Here is a 14619-nt window from a genome sequence, read left to right as displayed (position 1 = left end):
CATTTCTATTTTTTGTGTAACCTAAAAGAGTTAATATTTTTTCTCTTTTATCTTCTCCAACTCACTATAAAAAGTTATAAAAAATATTTATATCTAGAAAAATATTTTTATCTATTGTTTTTCTTGTCTATATATTTTTTTATATGTAAATATATATTCTACTTCATTGTCTTAATTGTCATATATCTTTACTATATAATTTGTGTATATTGAAGATGAAAAAGTTCATTTTGTAGTTTCTTATTACCTGAACTTAGGTTGATATATTAATATGTGATATACATAGATATAAGAATTTTCAAATTCAATTTATTCACAATGATTTTTCATAACAAAGGCCAACACAAAATAATAAAAATTAATATTCATAATTATTTTAATATATGATATAAAAATAATATGTGGAAACTTTTTTTAACATTTTAGTTGCAAAATACAGTAATAAATGCATGTATGTGCACTATTTCATTGTGGCAATTATAATTTTATTTAAATATTTTATTTCTCACTCAATGATCAAAATTTGTTTATTTCTTATTTTGATTTTCGACAAATCCAATATTTCATTTAAATTTTTTTGTTAATAATATTTACATGAGTTTTATTGTATATTTATCCAATTTGAAATGGATAAATTATAATTCAATATATAATAATATTTGAAAACTCTAGAACGCTTCTATATTTAAAAATCGAGTATCATATAAAGGATCAATTCAAAACTAAAAGTAGTTGCAACAAGTTTATTCTAGCTTTACAATCGAATAATATAGGATCGAGCGTTTGTCGTTTTACCAAAAGCTATAACTGATGGTAACTATGCAAGTCAAAATTTTAAATCATACAACAGCTCAAGCGCCTACCCATCTAGACAATTATTGTACCAAACAATCTATCTCATAATAATTGCACCAATTGCAATCAATGAAAATCAAAGTCGCGATCTTGACTCTGATACCAATTGTAGGCTAAGTGTTTACTATTTTATCGAACTTATAGATTCTGGTAACAATGCAAATCAAATAATTTAAATAGTACAACATCTCAAGCACAACATTTTAATTACTCTAGACAACATGATCAATTATTGTACCCAACAAATAAGTTTATGCAAATAACCTTTTATTATATCATATGAATTTATAAAACATTTGAGTAGAATATATACTTGATATTCTACATAAATAGTAGAGAAAAAATATCATTTTTCATTTATTTGAAAATTTATATTTTAAAATAAAAGAAAAATCATAAGAAAAAAAATATATATATATATATATATATATAGCATGTTGACAAATTCCCAAAATCCAAATTGAAAGTTGAATTAATACATTCATGTTCATCATTAAAGTTTACTATTTAATTTTAATAGATTTAACATGTTTATCCACTAAAAATATTGAAAGAATTGTTCATACAATTTAATAAAAAAGTCAAAGTACATCATTTTCTGATTCTGAATAACGATCACATTATTATTACGTCACAATGATAAATAAATTATTATTTTTAGTTTATCATCATAGTCTTTACCTCAATAAACACATTTTCGAATGTAGGATGTTAAATTTAATATTGACATTAGATAATTATAGTATTAATTCTAACATTCTTTTTTTATTCTTCTCAATATATTACTTTTTCTATCTTCAAATATATTAATCTATTTATTATTGTATACAAAGTATAATAATTATTTGGTTAATTGATCACATATAATATTAGATGTTTAGAAAAAATTATAATATATCTTTAAAGACCAATAGATGATGAAATTAAATTTGAAATCAAGAGAAAAATTAAGAAAATATAAAACACTACAGTGCATAAACTTTCGCTTTGTACAATGATAAAACATAAGGTGAGACCAAGTGAGATACTTATATATATGAGTCTCATTCAAATTAGCTCATTATAATATTTTTATTAACTCACTTTGTCTTTCGTTTTTACTTCACTAACTTTGCAGTGTGACTCAGATTTAAAGATTAACATACAAATAAAAAATTTCGGTCAATATCTTATAAGATAAATGGTATTAGCCCAAAAAGATTAAATATGATTATCGTAAATGAATTTTTCTTAATTAATTAGAAAATTTTCAGCAAATACGCTGAATTAATTAGAATGTTTTCAATATAGTATGTCGATAAATATTTTTCCATATGAGTTAGTAATTGAGTCCTTATGAACAAATGTGTCTTTAGTTATAGTAACGATGTCTTATAATTTAAAATATTAAAGGAAAAAAATTATCAAGATAAAAAATTAATTAAGAAATTCAAGAATATGTGATTACTCAATTAGTTTAATTGACACGCTATTTAGTTTGCTGATTTAATAGATGTTAAATCCACAATCATTGAGTTTGACAAGAATTCCTGTAGAATATTATAATAAATTACTTGATTGTATATATATGTAATAAAATTTTGTATATTTCATATATGTTTGATTTATTTCATTTATAAGGTTGAAATTTTATATATTAAAATATAAGATTTGTTATATATCTTAACATCGATAAATTCACTAAAAATTTATATATTAATTTTCGCTACCATATAATTCTGGTTTCGCCCTAGACTTTTGTGTATTCGTTTGTTTGAATTTATTATTTCTCATTTTACAAAGACCCATAATATGTCAAACATGAAATTGAATATTAATTTAAATAGATGATAATATTTATATATCGTAATAAACATATTTACCCCTAACGATACTGATAAAACTAACTTAAAAATAATATGTTGACGAACATATTGTCAGGAATCCAAAATACAACTCAAATGTCAACTTTGACACTCAATTTTGAGTGACTGCCAAAATGTCTCATCAACCCATAATTTTTGGGCAAGATAGTATGTAAGACCGAGCGCTTGCTGCTTTAACAAAAGCTATAGCTAGTGGTAATGGTGCAACTCAAATATTTTAAACCGCACAGCAGCTCAAACACCACGGTTCGATCTCTCTACCAAGCAGGGACAATTATTGCACCCCAATCCCCCTCCCAATAATTGCACTCCTTGCAATCAATGAGAATCGAACCCGTGACCTTGGCTTTTATATCAATTGTAAGACCGAGCGCTTGCCGCTTTACCGAAAGCTATAGCTAGTGGTAATGGTAATGGTGCAACTCAAATCTTTTAAACCGCAAAGCAGCTCAAGCACCACGGTTCGATCGCTCTACCAAGCAGGGACAATTATTGCACCCAACATAGCAACATCACAATTTTGAAATCAAACTGATATTTTTCATTTTATATCAAGAATTCATTATTGAAAATCGATAATATTATATATATATAGATATTTAATATAAACTCGTGCGAGCTCATTTAGGCTCACCTTTAAATGAGTCGACAAAATTTCAACCCAACTCACTTAAATTGTTTGGCGGTGCAGTCCAAAACGAAAAGACCCAACCAAAATTGACGGCTCAAAGCACAACGATCTTTTACCGTGTTTTATTTGAATAATTTTTAAATATAAAGCGCAAAAAAATTTCGGTTGCAAAAAACTTTAATTTAAACACATAAATTCTAGAAAACTGTCACATGAGAACATGAAAAAAATTAATAAGACACCAAAGAAAATTCACATTTCGATAATGAATTATTTCTAAACTTTAATTAATTTAATTTACATAATGAAAAGATAAATAAAAATCTAAATAATTGGATTAAAAATAACATATTATAATGTGGGTAGACATAAAAAAACCAAATACTAATTTACATAATGAAAAGATATCATTGGATAAAAATAACATATTATAATGTGAGTATACATAAAAAATCAAATACTAATAATCACACATATTTAAAAAATGAATAATATGAAAAAGAAAAGACACATTTAAAGTAAACAATTAATATAAAGAAAGTAATTAATAAGGAGATAAAGGTANTATATATATATATATATATATATATATATATATAATCTAAAGTATTTGCAACCTCTAATTCTTCACAACTTTCAATAAAGCTTTTTTAGAGTTAGCAAATACCATCTTATTGTCATGCATAATCCCATCAAATGTCTTTTTATATGGCCCCAAAGTGTTTGGATTCCCATCAATTTTTTTTTACACAAATGCTCATTTTATGAAGGCATGTCGTAATGATTTGTATATTTCATTTTCTCTTATGGTGAATCATGAAATGGAGCAACATGGGAAACGACGCCAAGCTGATTAGAAATTACTCCTCCAATCCATCGTTCCACCAAATAATGCAAGCAATTCTATTTCAATCTACAGACTATTATCTACTTTCAGCGGAATCCACATTTGGGGTGGTCCGGTCAAGTCAATGTTGATGGTGCCAGCAAGGGATGCTCAAGTCCAACGGTAGCCAAGGGACTGATTCGTAATCACAATAGACACTTTTGGGAGGCTTCTATAAATTGGCAAGTATTAGTATAACAATTGAGATCGAAGCCAGAGTTTGGAATTGGCCTGGAGTTTTTATCCAACTTATTCGATTTATGCCACTGAGAGATTAATCACACACATGACATCTAGACTACTTAGACAGAAATGACAGTCTCTATTATTTGAACTTGCATGTATAATTGTCCATTAAATCAATTTTCACAAACGTACAACAATTTGGTTTCTATAGTGTATATATAAAAAAGAGAGAGTCGGCAAGACAACTGAAGTTTCTCGCGTGCATACACAATTACAACCTAAATATTTCTTTTTTTAGCAACAAAAATATAATGTACAACCCCCTCAGCAGCTGAACCTCCACGCAGTACAAATAAATCAGTTGTTTGTTTGTTTAGTTAATCAACCATTCGGAGGTGGTAATAATCATAATTAGCGGCGGCAGTAAATTCCCCTCCAGACATAAGAAAACTTGGACCCATCTGTCTGCACCATTACAAATTCTCATGGATCCATACTTTCCTACAACACGCGAAATAAAACCCAGCAAAATGATTCTATCGGATATGTAATTGAAGCTCAGAACCACCTCACCTGTTTCACACTTCTTGTTATGAAGGTCTGACATGGAATATCATCAGTTGAAAAAGAAATGTGCATCATTTAAAAAGCAGATAGCCCCCACAGAAAGAAACCAGAAAATGGATCAAAAGATTGGTGTAGCATGAACAATGTCAAAGATTAACAAGGATTTATTTGGTAATACTGATTAGGGGTGCAAATGAAAAAAGTAGGCGCGCGAGCTTTTTGAAAGGACTCTAAATATATTCGATTTGTACCCAAAATTATCGAATTTGAGCTGAACACAAACATATTCGAATTGTTTTTTAGCCGAATTCGATTCAAAGCTCAAATAATTAAATATCGTTGTCCCAAATTCAGCTCGATTCAGATCGTTTGCACCCCCAATGCTGATAGGTTAATCATACTATGCAAGGATTATATCAAAGACAACATACCATTACGCTGTTTCTTTCATAGTCACTTCAATGATCCCTATGGGTGTTTTAGGCCGATAATGCTCATCTGTGTCTGCTTCTTCGATTTCCTGAAAATCATATCATAACGTGATGCATTTGCTGTTAAAAATAAGTTTGAAGCAAAAACTAAGATTTGAACAGACTTATTCACCAACCAAGTGATTAAGTTAGCAACCACGATGATTTGAGTAAAGTAAATAGAAAAAACAACAAACTTATCTAATTCACAACAGGTTCTCTTTCCCTACAAACTAAATTTACTAAATCATATGATCAAACAGCTTACTTATCAACTATCCAAAGTAAAATATTTCTTCGCAATTTAACAGTTTGCCAGGAGATGCATAAACACCATAGAGTAAATCAAAAATCAAGTAATCATGGTGCTCATAATTACTTACACTACAGCTTGGCAACCTTGTTTTATTGGTTGAATACATAAAATAAAATTTCAATGTTCAACTGAATCTAATTAGTTTAAGAAATGCTTCGTCAGGGTATGCAACAGAAAGGGGAAAAAAGAGAGAGGAAAAGGGAAGGAAAATTAAAAAGGACTGCTTAAAATAATTTAAAAACGTCGAAATGAAAAATAATAATTAGCCAGAATAAATAGAAATGTACACAAGTGTGGCTTCGAAGGTTTTGGCCCCAAAAAAAACAAGATGAACATAAGCTAAACACACAAGTCTGGCCAATACAATTATAAGAACGATAAGTACACCAGCAACAAAAGTAAGGATATTTCACCTGAACAACATCTTCACCCTTGATAACACGACCAAATACATTAATTTTCTCAGTTAGGTCTGGGATAGGTGCTGTCGTAATAAAGAGATCAAATTTGCCACCACCTTGTTTTGTCTTAGAAGTGCCAAGCATAAAAGCTTCATGCTTCATGCTAGATAAAGTATCATCAAATCAGTAGTCAATGTTTATTCAGATTGTGTGTTGTCAAAAACTATGTAGATCCAAGGTAAAGAGGACCTGGTATCGAGGTGGTTGTAATGCTTTCCCCTTGAAGTCCAATCTTCTGTAGTTCCAGGTCTACTAACATCACCTCCTTGAATGAAAAAGTTCTTTATCACACGGTTAAAAAGCATTCCTTTGAAGTGTCCGTTCTCACTGGAGGCGAAAATGAAAAGAGAGATTGCAATAGATGAGGCTTAAGCTTTCATGAAGCTTCTCTAAAACTTTCTACGGACAAGTGATGCCAAAAAAACATCGTACGAGACACAATAGTAGCAAAATTAGACCTTTGAGACAAGTGGAGGTGTCTGCTTGCTGCTGAAGAACGAGTTCTGATGTTTTGCAAAGTATAAACATTGTGGACATTCTTTTTTTCCTTCTTTTATTTTTTACAATAGAAGGCGTCCTCTATATTGATCAGAATAACTTAACCAACCAATGCAGCACAACTTATTCATCAGCAGAAATTAGAAACACTTATGTATGAGGAAGGGCAACCAAACTACAAAAAAATCAACTACATGAGCCACCTTTCCAGAATGTAGTGCAATTTATAACGAAAGCAGTCGTGTGGTACATACCAAGAATTAATAAATTTGTCAACAACCTCGGGAGAACCGTCCTTGTAAATTTCCACAGTAATTAAACCTTTTGAGGTATTTATCACCTGCAAGCATCATATTATAACAAAATCAATCATAGAAAAGCAATATAACTGGGTTTCAGAAATAGAATAGCAGGATTAACAAACAACACATATAGTGGTAGACTTAATTGACTTAAGTATAAAGTAGCAGCTTTTACATCTGAAAAGAAATGCTCATAGCAGGTTAAAAGCTACAAGTACAAGAGGGATGACATTATGATTTATATGCCCTCCAAAATCAACTAAACATAAAGAAACTGCAAAATGTAGCGAGCAATGGTTCCCACAAAAGTTTACTGTTACGGGTGTAAATCTCAGTGTACCGGATCAAAATATCTAACTCAATAACTCGTGAAAGTAGAAATGCGAGAAACTTACAGCATATTTAGGAGTGTCAAGTTTCTTTGACTTGCTAAATGAGCTATCATGCTGCATAAAGTAAGACAGCGAAGATTTAAGAAAACGGAAGAGGAAGATAGTGAAGAGAAAGTCACAGATGATGATAGTCTTCATCTAGCAGTACATCATTGAACTTACTTTTAGAAAAAAGGAAAAAAGTTGTTAATTATAAATAACAAGAACATCAAAGCAGTAGGACAATTAAAAACTCAATAAATAGTGGAAAGCATAATGTAAAACAAAATGGAAGTGCAAAATATGTGATAAGATGAAATAGTGCTACAAAAATACAATGAGCTAGCGTACCTCCAAACTGGATATCAGTTCTTCACTTGAAACATTTGACCTATGAACAATGTAAAGATTCCATAAGGACATGGGTTTCACAGTTCCCACAACTGGATTAGCATATAAGTGTGCGATTAATCGTCAAACTACTGGTCCAACATCGATAACCTTCTAAAAATTATTAATCTGAGAACAAGTTCCATTATATCCAAAACAATACCAATCTTGGGTTTAATTACTCCCCATTAATAACATAAATTGCCAACTTACGAGCAAACTCATGCAAACAAATAGAGAAACTAGGGGTGTGTGATACATTTGATGTACAGTGAAAAGAAGACAGCATTCACTAGAATATTTATTTTCATAAACAAATTGTGCCAAAGAGACCAACATATCACAGTCATTTTTCACCTCAAACCGCTAAAAGCATCTCAGATCTAAATACTTCAGCTTAGTCATCCAGTTCTCAATATTTATTCGGCAATACCGTAAAACAAATCACTAAACCAGCAATCAAGTATTCAAAACAAACAGAATCACATTAATCCAAAAAGAACATATCAATCAGAACATACCTTCGAGTCCAATGTCTATAGGCAGAGAAAAGAAAAAAAACTGTGACCACGACAATAAGGCAGTAAACTCCAATGGTAACCACACTTATTCGGCTCGGCGCCTTCTTCTTTTTACTCTGCATCAAGAGAGCTTGAGGCTTGATTTTCCCCATTACGCTTTTGAAACAACACCAATTCTTTCTAATCTCTGCAAAATAAACTAATGCATCAACAAACGGAATAACCTCCATACTACTCCGATTCCGGCAAACAGTATCGCCCCGATTTACAGACAAATAGAGAGAGAAAACAAGTATCAGATCAATAATAACTAGAAATCACGAGCATCCAACAATGAATCAACAAAAAGACAAAAAACATACCTTATCCTAATTTATTCTAGGGCTGAAGTCGATCGACGAGGAAGATCAATTCCTTCGACGATCGCAAATACAAATTAGCGGCGAATTTCGCAGCCGGAACTGCTAAATTGTTTGTACGAGAATTCAAATTATGTAGATAAAAATGAGAAATGGCAGTTTACAGCCAGCCACCGCGTGATGTTAATGCCCGGGCTTCATGGGAGCAAACGACGCCGCCGTTTACTTGGTAGTTGAATCTATTGTCCTAATTAAACCGCCTCTGTTTTTCAAACGAGAATGACTGAATGGTAATTACCGATTGCCATGTTGAAATTTTACTGCTCTGAAGACAATTCTCAATGTCGCATGCCCTACCTTCATAAAAATTTCTTATCGTTAAAACTTCAATGAAATTGTTTCATTCGTCAATTCAGTGATATATATCTCTAATTCCCGCCTCATGATTAATTTTTATGTAAAAAATATTACTTTTCACTATTGATATATTTTCATTAATATAAATTTGTTAGAAGATTTCATATGTGACCTACTATTTTTTTACTGACTCTACAAAATATATTCAATCACTCTAAATTAATAAGAATTTTTTAAAATTATATACTTGCATTATACTCCAAATGTTAGTTCATATGTCAAAATTACAGTATAATCACTCATTATTTCTTATAATTATATTTTGATTCTCATTTAAATATAAACCAAATAAATTATAAAAAATATAGTGCGTGCATCGGTGTATAGTATATATGAATTAACCTGGTTCGAATTTATCCAATACAACTTAAAACCCCCATTTGTCAATCAGATTTAAAATTTGAATTTGAATTTGAAATACTTTGAATCCTTAACACGCTTACGAATGTTGTGATTATGCCATTTCTTTACCTCACAAGAAATTAGCACTCATATGACATCAATTTCACATAAATCATTATATTTATTTAAAAGATTAGCTAATCTTATTTATTAATTTTCATGATGGCTCAATATTTAAATTCTAAAATGATATGTTTTACGAGCATGAAATTCAAAGTTCCCCCGTTTTTTTCCTGTCTACGGCAAAAGAAGGTAATTACAGGAAAAAATAACTTCCATCAAGAACTACAATTCTATCCAAGATAACCAAAAAACATAATCGTAAGAGGAAAAGGCAGACTTGTGAAAAATGGGCTAGACTAGTCGAGGTATGCGAGACGTAGAGGAAACCTATGGATGGTTTTCGAGGATTGAAGTTTAACCTAAAGATTATCCATTGGTGTGAATTGTACTGCCCTGCTGGTTCTAGAAAGTCGATGCCCGATGAAAATGGACATGCAAAATGACACCACAGATAAGAGAAGAGAAAAGGCTGTAGCAGCATCCCACGGACTAGATTGTTTAACCTTAGGGCGCTCAGGTTCGGAACTACCAGAGATGAAATCCAAAGGTATCCAGTCACAGCTGATCGAAAAGTGTCCAGATCCATGCCAAGGCTTTCCTTCCAGAGGATACCAAAATGCAGCTGACAATTTACTTGATTTGCCAATCGTGAACTGAGCATCCTGTTTTTAGCCATAGAAACAAAAAACTTTGTCAATATAGGGCGAACAACATGCCAAGGGCCCAATCCACCCTTAGAGAACAGGTTAACAAGGGGGGAAGGATATCCCACATCATAAGTTGGTCAAATCACCCCAAACCAACGTTAGATGGGAGCATTCAAAACACAGAGAAACTGTTAAAAGTAAGATAAGCAGGATCACACAGGATGATAAACAACTCAGAAGACGCGCGTTACTTAAAGTTGAATGATGCATATCTGGAAAAAATATGGCAAATTAGGGATGGATCCTTGTCCTTTGTTTTAGGTTTGACTTTGAGTTTGAATTTTTTTTCCCTTAGCTGCAACAGAAGCTTTACCTGTTGAATTCGATCCATGGTTCTTAGGGGCCTTGAAAATTCGAAAAAATACGTTCCCTTTTGACCGTCAGATGTATATGGGCTGTCGTCCTCCGTGAAACCTGTTTGATTAAAGGTCCACCGATTTACAACTAGCAGCAGTAATACATGTGCTAGCAAATGCAAAATACATCGAAGGATGTCACAGACAGGAGCAATAATGCAAACAAGTAAATAACACCAACATGCTAAACGTAAAATCAACTAAAACCACCGTTTGAAACAACAGTTCTTCCAGGCCCAGCCTAGATTTCACCCAAGGCTGCCAGAAAAACCTTCTGTATAAGTATTATTATGGAAGTTACATTGCATTTTACACAGCACATGACCAACATATAAAAAATCCATGCATAAATTGACAAAACATTTGAAATATTAATTTACCCGAGTGATCAGTCAAGCTGCTGTGCCACCATGATCCTTGCCAATCGTTCTGTGCACTCGTTTCGTTTCCTAAGTCAAAGGGCAAAACATAATCCTCATTGGATTATTTTGAAAGAATTTCATTATTTTGAGAAATTTATACAGGCATCGATGACATTGAGAAAAAGTAAAGTTTGTAGCCCACCTGAAGGACTGATACCATCAAGGAATGTACAGTGTGGGTTCCACGCATACGCATCTACCAGATGACCGAACCTGTTCATCCAGACAAAAAATGTAAAGAATATAACTTTAACCAACTCACCAAGTAGTTATCACCATAATAATATTTCATACATCCACATCACCTATCACCCCCATTTCCTTCTCTGTTGTCCAATGGATTGCTGCCATAGAGTCTTCCAGGTATTGCATTGCCTACCGAGAAGTGCATAATGTCAACTTCATTCCCATGGCAAGTCTTGTTTGTACAAGAATCTGGTTCTTCTTCACAGCCGCCCATCTTACAGAACATATAATCCTTAGTTGAAATAAAGTGCAGTATATAAAAGTCAACGAAAGATAAAGTACACACTTACTCTATGATAGGACGCGTTTTCACCAATTTGAAACATCAAAGCAACAGATGGGCAACTGTTATCATTTCTGGAAGAAAAATAAAGCTCGTCAATAATTGCGAGCAATCTTTGCAAATGATTCATAAAACTTCTAATGTACACAGTATCTAACATAAGCTGTCCAACTCGCTATTGAGAGACCAAAAGAAGAAACATGGTTATTGCAAAAAGAAAAAAAACAGCTCTATGTATTCAGAAATCGGAATGCTACAAACACATTTTACATATGTAAAAGGAAATAAAGTAGTAATACTTGTTCTTTCTTGACATATAAAGGGGCAAACTGCACTAGTGACCATTGTAAAAATTAAAAAGCACAAAAACCCCTGTGTAAGATCAGAAATATGTTAAAATCCAATGTTTTAACACAAACACGTGCCTTGTTCGTACTTTACTATCAGGGGAACCATATATTTTGAACAGGTGCCCGATTCATATTTCAATTTCACGGGCTTTATGCTTGTGGGATTTAAAAAAACTATTGATTTTACATAAGGATTTCGTGATAAAATGCAATTTTGCTCAAACAGAGAGTATCGTTGCCAGGAAAGCACTGATAATATCATGAAAAATAAAAGGAACTCAAAAAATAAAGCAAAAGCTAACTATTTTATCCCCACTAATTCCAACAAATAACCAATATAATCAGTAACACAAAACCATTTACAAAAAACTTGGAGATCAAAGATTAAATGCTTTCGAGTCACAGGCCCACAATCCAAATATTTGACAAAATATCACCTACCCTTTAGCGTATGCATAGTTTCCATTAACTTGCAACATGAAATAAGCCTCTTTCCCGTCATGCACTGCCTAGTCATGAACAAAGTCAGACAAAATAACCCAACTGAAGATCACGTAATCATGAACACACTAACGTTGAAACACAATCTTCGACAATATTTCAATCACCTTCAGAGTCATTTTCCCATCGTTGTATTCTTTATCAGCATCAGGGTCTAAAGCTGGCAACAGGGGAAAATCCGAACCGTCGATTTCCTTCCAATCGTCCGCATGCCCATCGACGGTGATGATACCGGGTCTAAACTCTGCCTGGATTCGTATCCCAGTGTCGGAATCGCAGTGCCACTCGCCGGACTCCTCGTGAGAGCTCACCCGATCGATCTGAATTGAGCTAAACAGTGCAGCTGTGATGGCGAGAATCAGGAGTCGCACTCGAATCATTGCGGCATAGGAAGAAATATAATTGGAAGTAGGGGCGTTGGATTGCTCCGATAGGCTTCGGTCTTCGGGTTTGTTCGGAGAGTTCGACAACGGTTTGACTAATCCAAAAAATTCAAAGTTGCGTATTATTTATTTATTATAATTAATCTTTTCTATTTTATTAAATTAAAGTTCAAAACATAATAGTAAAAATTGAGAACATGATAATAACTACTTAATAACATCAGTTTTTTTCCATCAAATATCAATTTAGTACTTCCATAATTTGTCAAATTTCACTTTAGTCCATCGATAATGATAAAAAAGAATGTACACACTCGTATCGCGTGTACAGAATAACTAGTATTTATTAATGTTCGATTTTCGTATGCATTACTGATTATAGTGACACCACTGTTTACAACCCTAGAGTAAAATAGAGATTGTATCCTCTTATTAAAACTATGCCCAACTTTCATAACATGTTAGTGCTACCAAATAAACTACTCCATAAGTCGAGCACGTCGAATATTAGATAGAGCTATGTTGTGGTTGTTGTAGTAAGTTGTTAATGCTGATCATGATATATACATAAGATACATGACATAATAAGTTATATACAGACATTCATTGCATTAAAATCATTCATCTAATACGACATAAATCTCGAGTAACATTTATATGCGTTTCATTTTTCAATATACCCACACAAAATATAATAAAAAAAAATAATATTGGACAACATATCAACGTCGAGTTTGATCTTGTCAATTGGTGGCGAATTAACCACTTTCTTTGTGCTTCGAACATATATATGATACTAGTCATAAATCTTTTTCATTTTTCACAAGTTTTGTTAATATTTAATAGTTAAATGTGCCACTAATTTGGAGAAGAACGATTTGTCTATCCAAAGAGATTAGTTGAAAGTGATGTACCATTATCATTTCTAGTTTTCGAGGTCTTTTATGACCTTTTGACAACTGAAGTCAAAAGTTTGACACATCTTATGGAGAACATGAGAGAGTCGGTGGTAAAATTTTCAGCTTTGATTAATATAAAATCCACATAAAATATAACAAATAAGTGAAAAGTAATATTTTTAATATAAAAAATAATAATTTTATGTGAATCTGATCGAAGTAGAGATCCATTTCAGAAATTATATTTGAGATAATCTCTAATAAGTTTTTTTCTTTTTATAAAAAAATTAATAGAGGAAGTCCAATTTCTAAAACAGTTGTAATTCCGAAAACACCCTCATAAAACCCTGCAAATTTTATTTGTACAAGAACAAACCCATTTCCAAACCACGAACAAATTCGATGAGACCAAGATTGAAAAACATGCGGCAGTAAGATCTGAATTTTCCACGCTCGGATCGAACCCATGAACAAATTTTGATAATGATTTCCGCTAATGGGTTTTTCCTAATCGTAATTGCACTCCTGTACCATTCATCTCTCGGGATTGCTGATACTATCCAAGGATGCGGTGGACTCGTCAAGGTCTGATCAGATATTTGTTGGTTCAACTAGTTTAGAAAGTATACTTGATATATTTGTTGGTTCGGAGATTTACTGAGAGAGATTTACGTGTGAGTTGGCAGCGAGTTCAGCTTTGATAAAATCAAGGAGCCCAGCTACTGCGAATTTGTAATTCAAAACATGAATTGATCCATGCATGCATGCATGAACACCAAATAAGTTGATTTAATTCTCTTCACATAGATTAATGAAATACTTTAACGTCAACCGGATGGATTTGAGATGATTTGATTTCAAATCCATATATAAAATCTATCATAAAAAAGAAAAATCATCCCATCACAAAAT

General features: G+C 32.2%; 2 protein-coding genes across 4 annotated transcripts; both read right to left on the bottom strand.

Annotated features, from left to right (window-relative positions):
• Positions 1-4562: 4562 nt before the first annotated feature.
• LOC140988754 (peptidyl-prolyl cis-trans isomerase CYP21-4-like) lies at positions 4563-8940 on the bottom strand. Of its 3 annotated transcripts, none has more exons than XM_073457824.1 (9): positions 8682-8940; positions 8320-8550; positions 7760-7799; positions 7433-7483; positions 6990-7075; positions 6427-6564; positions 6190-6340; positions 5422-5510; positions 4563-4996 (listed from the first exon to the last, which is right to left on the bottom strand). In XM_073457824.1, exons 2-8 carry the CDS (start codon positions 8547-8549, stop codon positions 5424-5426), a joined length of 783 nt encoding a protein of 260 aa, XP_073313925.1. In that variant the 5' UTR covers position 8550; positions 8682-8940; the 3' UTR covers positions 4563-4996; positions 5422-5423. The 3 variants fall into 3 exon arrangements, with proteins under 3 accessions (XP_073313925.1, XP_073313918.1, XP_073313933.1); XM_073457817.1 differs by having other exon boundaries at positions 4563-5023; positions 8682-8938; XM_073457832.1 differs by having other exon boundaries at positions 4563-5023; positions 8320-8506; positions 8682-8936.
• Positions 8941-9721: 781 nt separating this feature from the next.
• LOC140988746 (uncharacterized) lies at positions 9722-12921 on the bottom strand. Its single transcript, XM_073457803.1, has 8 exons — positions 12533-12921; positions 12366-12433; positions 11582-11648; positions 11351-11505; positions 11188-11258; positions 11004-11072; positions 10581-10681; positions 9722-10222 (listed from the first exon to the last, which is right to left on the bottom strand). Exons 1-8 carry the CDS (start codon positions 12803-12805, stop codon positions 9920-9922), a joined length of 1107 nt encoding a protein of 368 aa, XP_073313904.1. The 5' UTR covers positions 12806-12921; the 3' UTR covers positions 9722-9919.
• Between the last annotated feature and the right edge of the window lie 1698 nt (positions 12922-14619).

This window comes from Primulina huaijiensis, chromosome 1 (genome assembly GCF_012295235.1).
Source record: "Primulina huaijiensis isolate GDHJ02 chromosome 1, ASM1229523v2, whole genome shotgun sequence".
NCBI lineage: Eukaryota > Viridiplantae > Streptophyta > Magnoliopsida > Lamiales > Gesneriaceae > Primulina > Primulina huaijiensis.
Note: the sequence above shows the minus strand (reverse complement) of the source record. Positions and strands in the feature narration are given on the sequence as shown.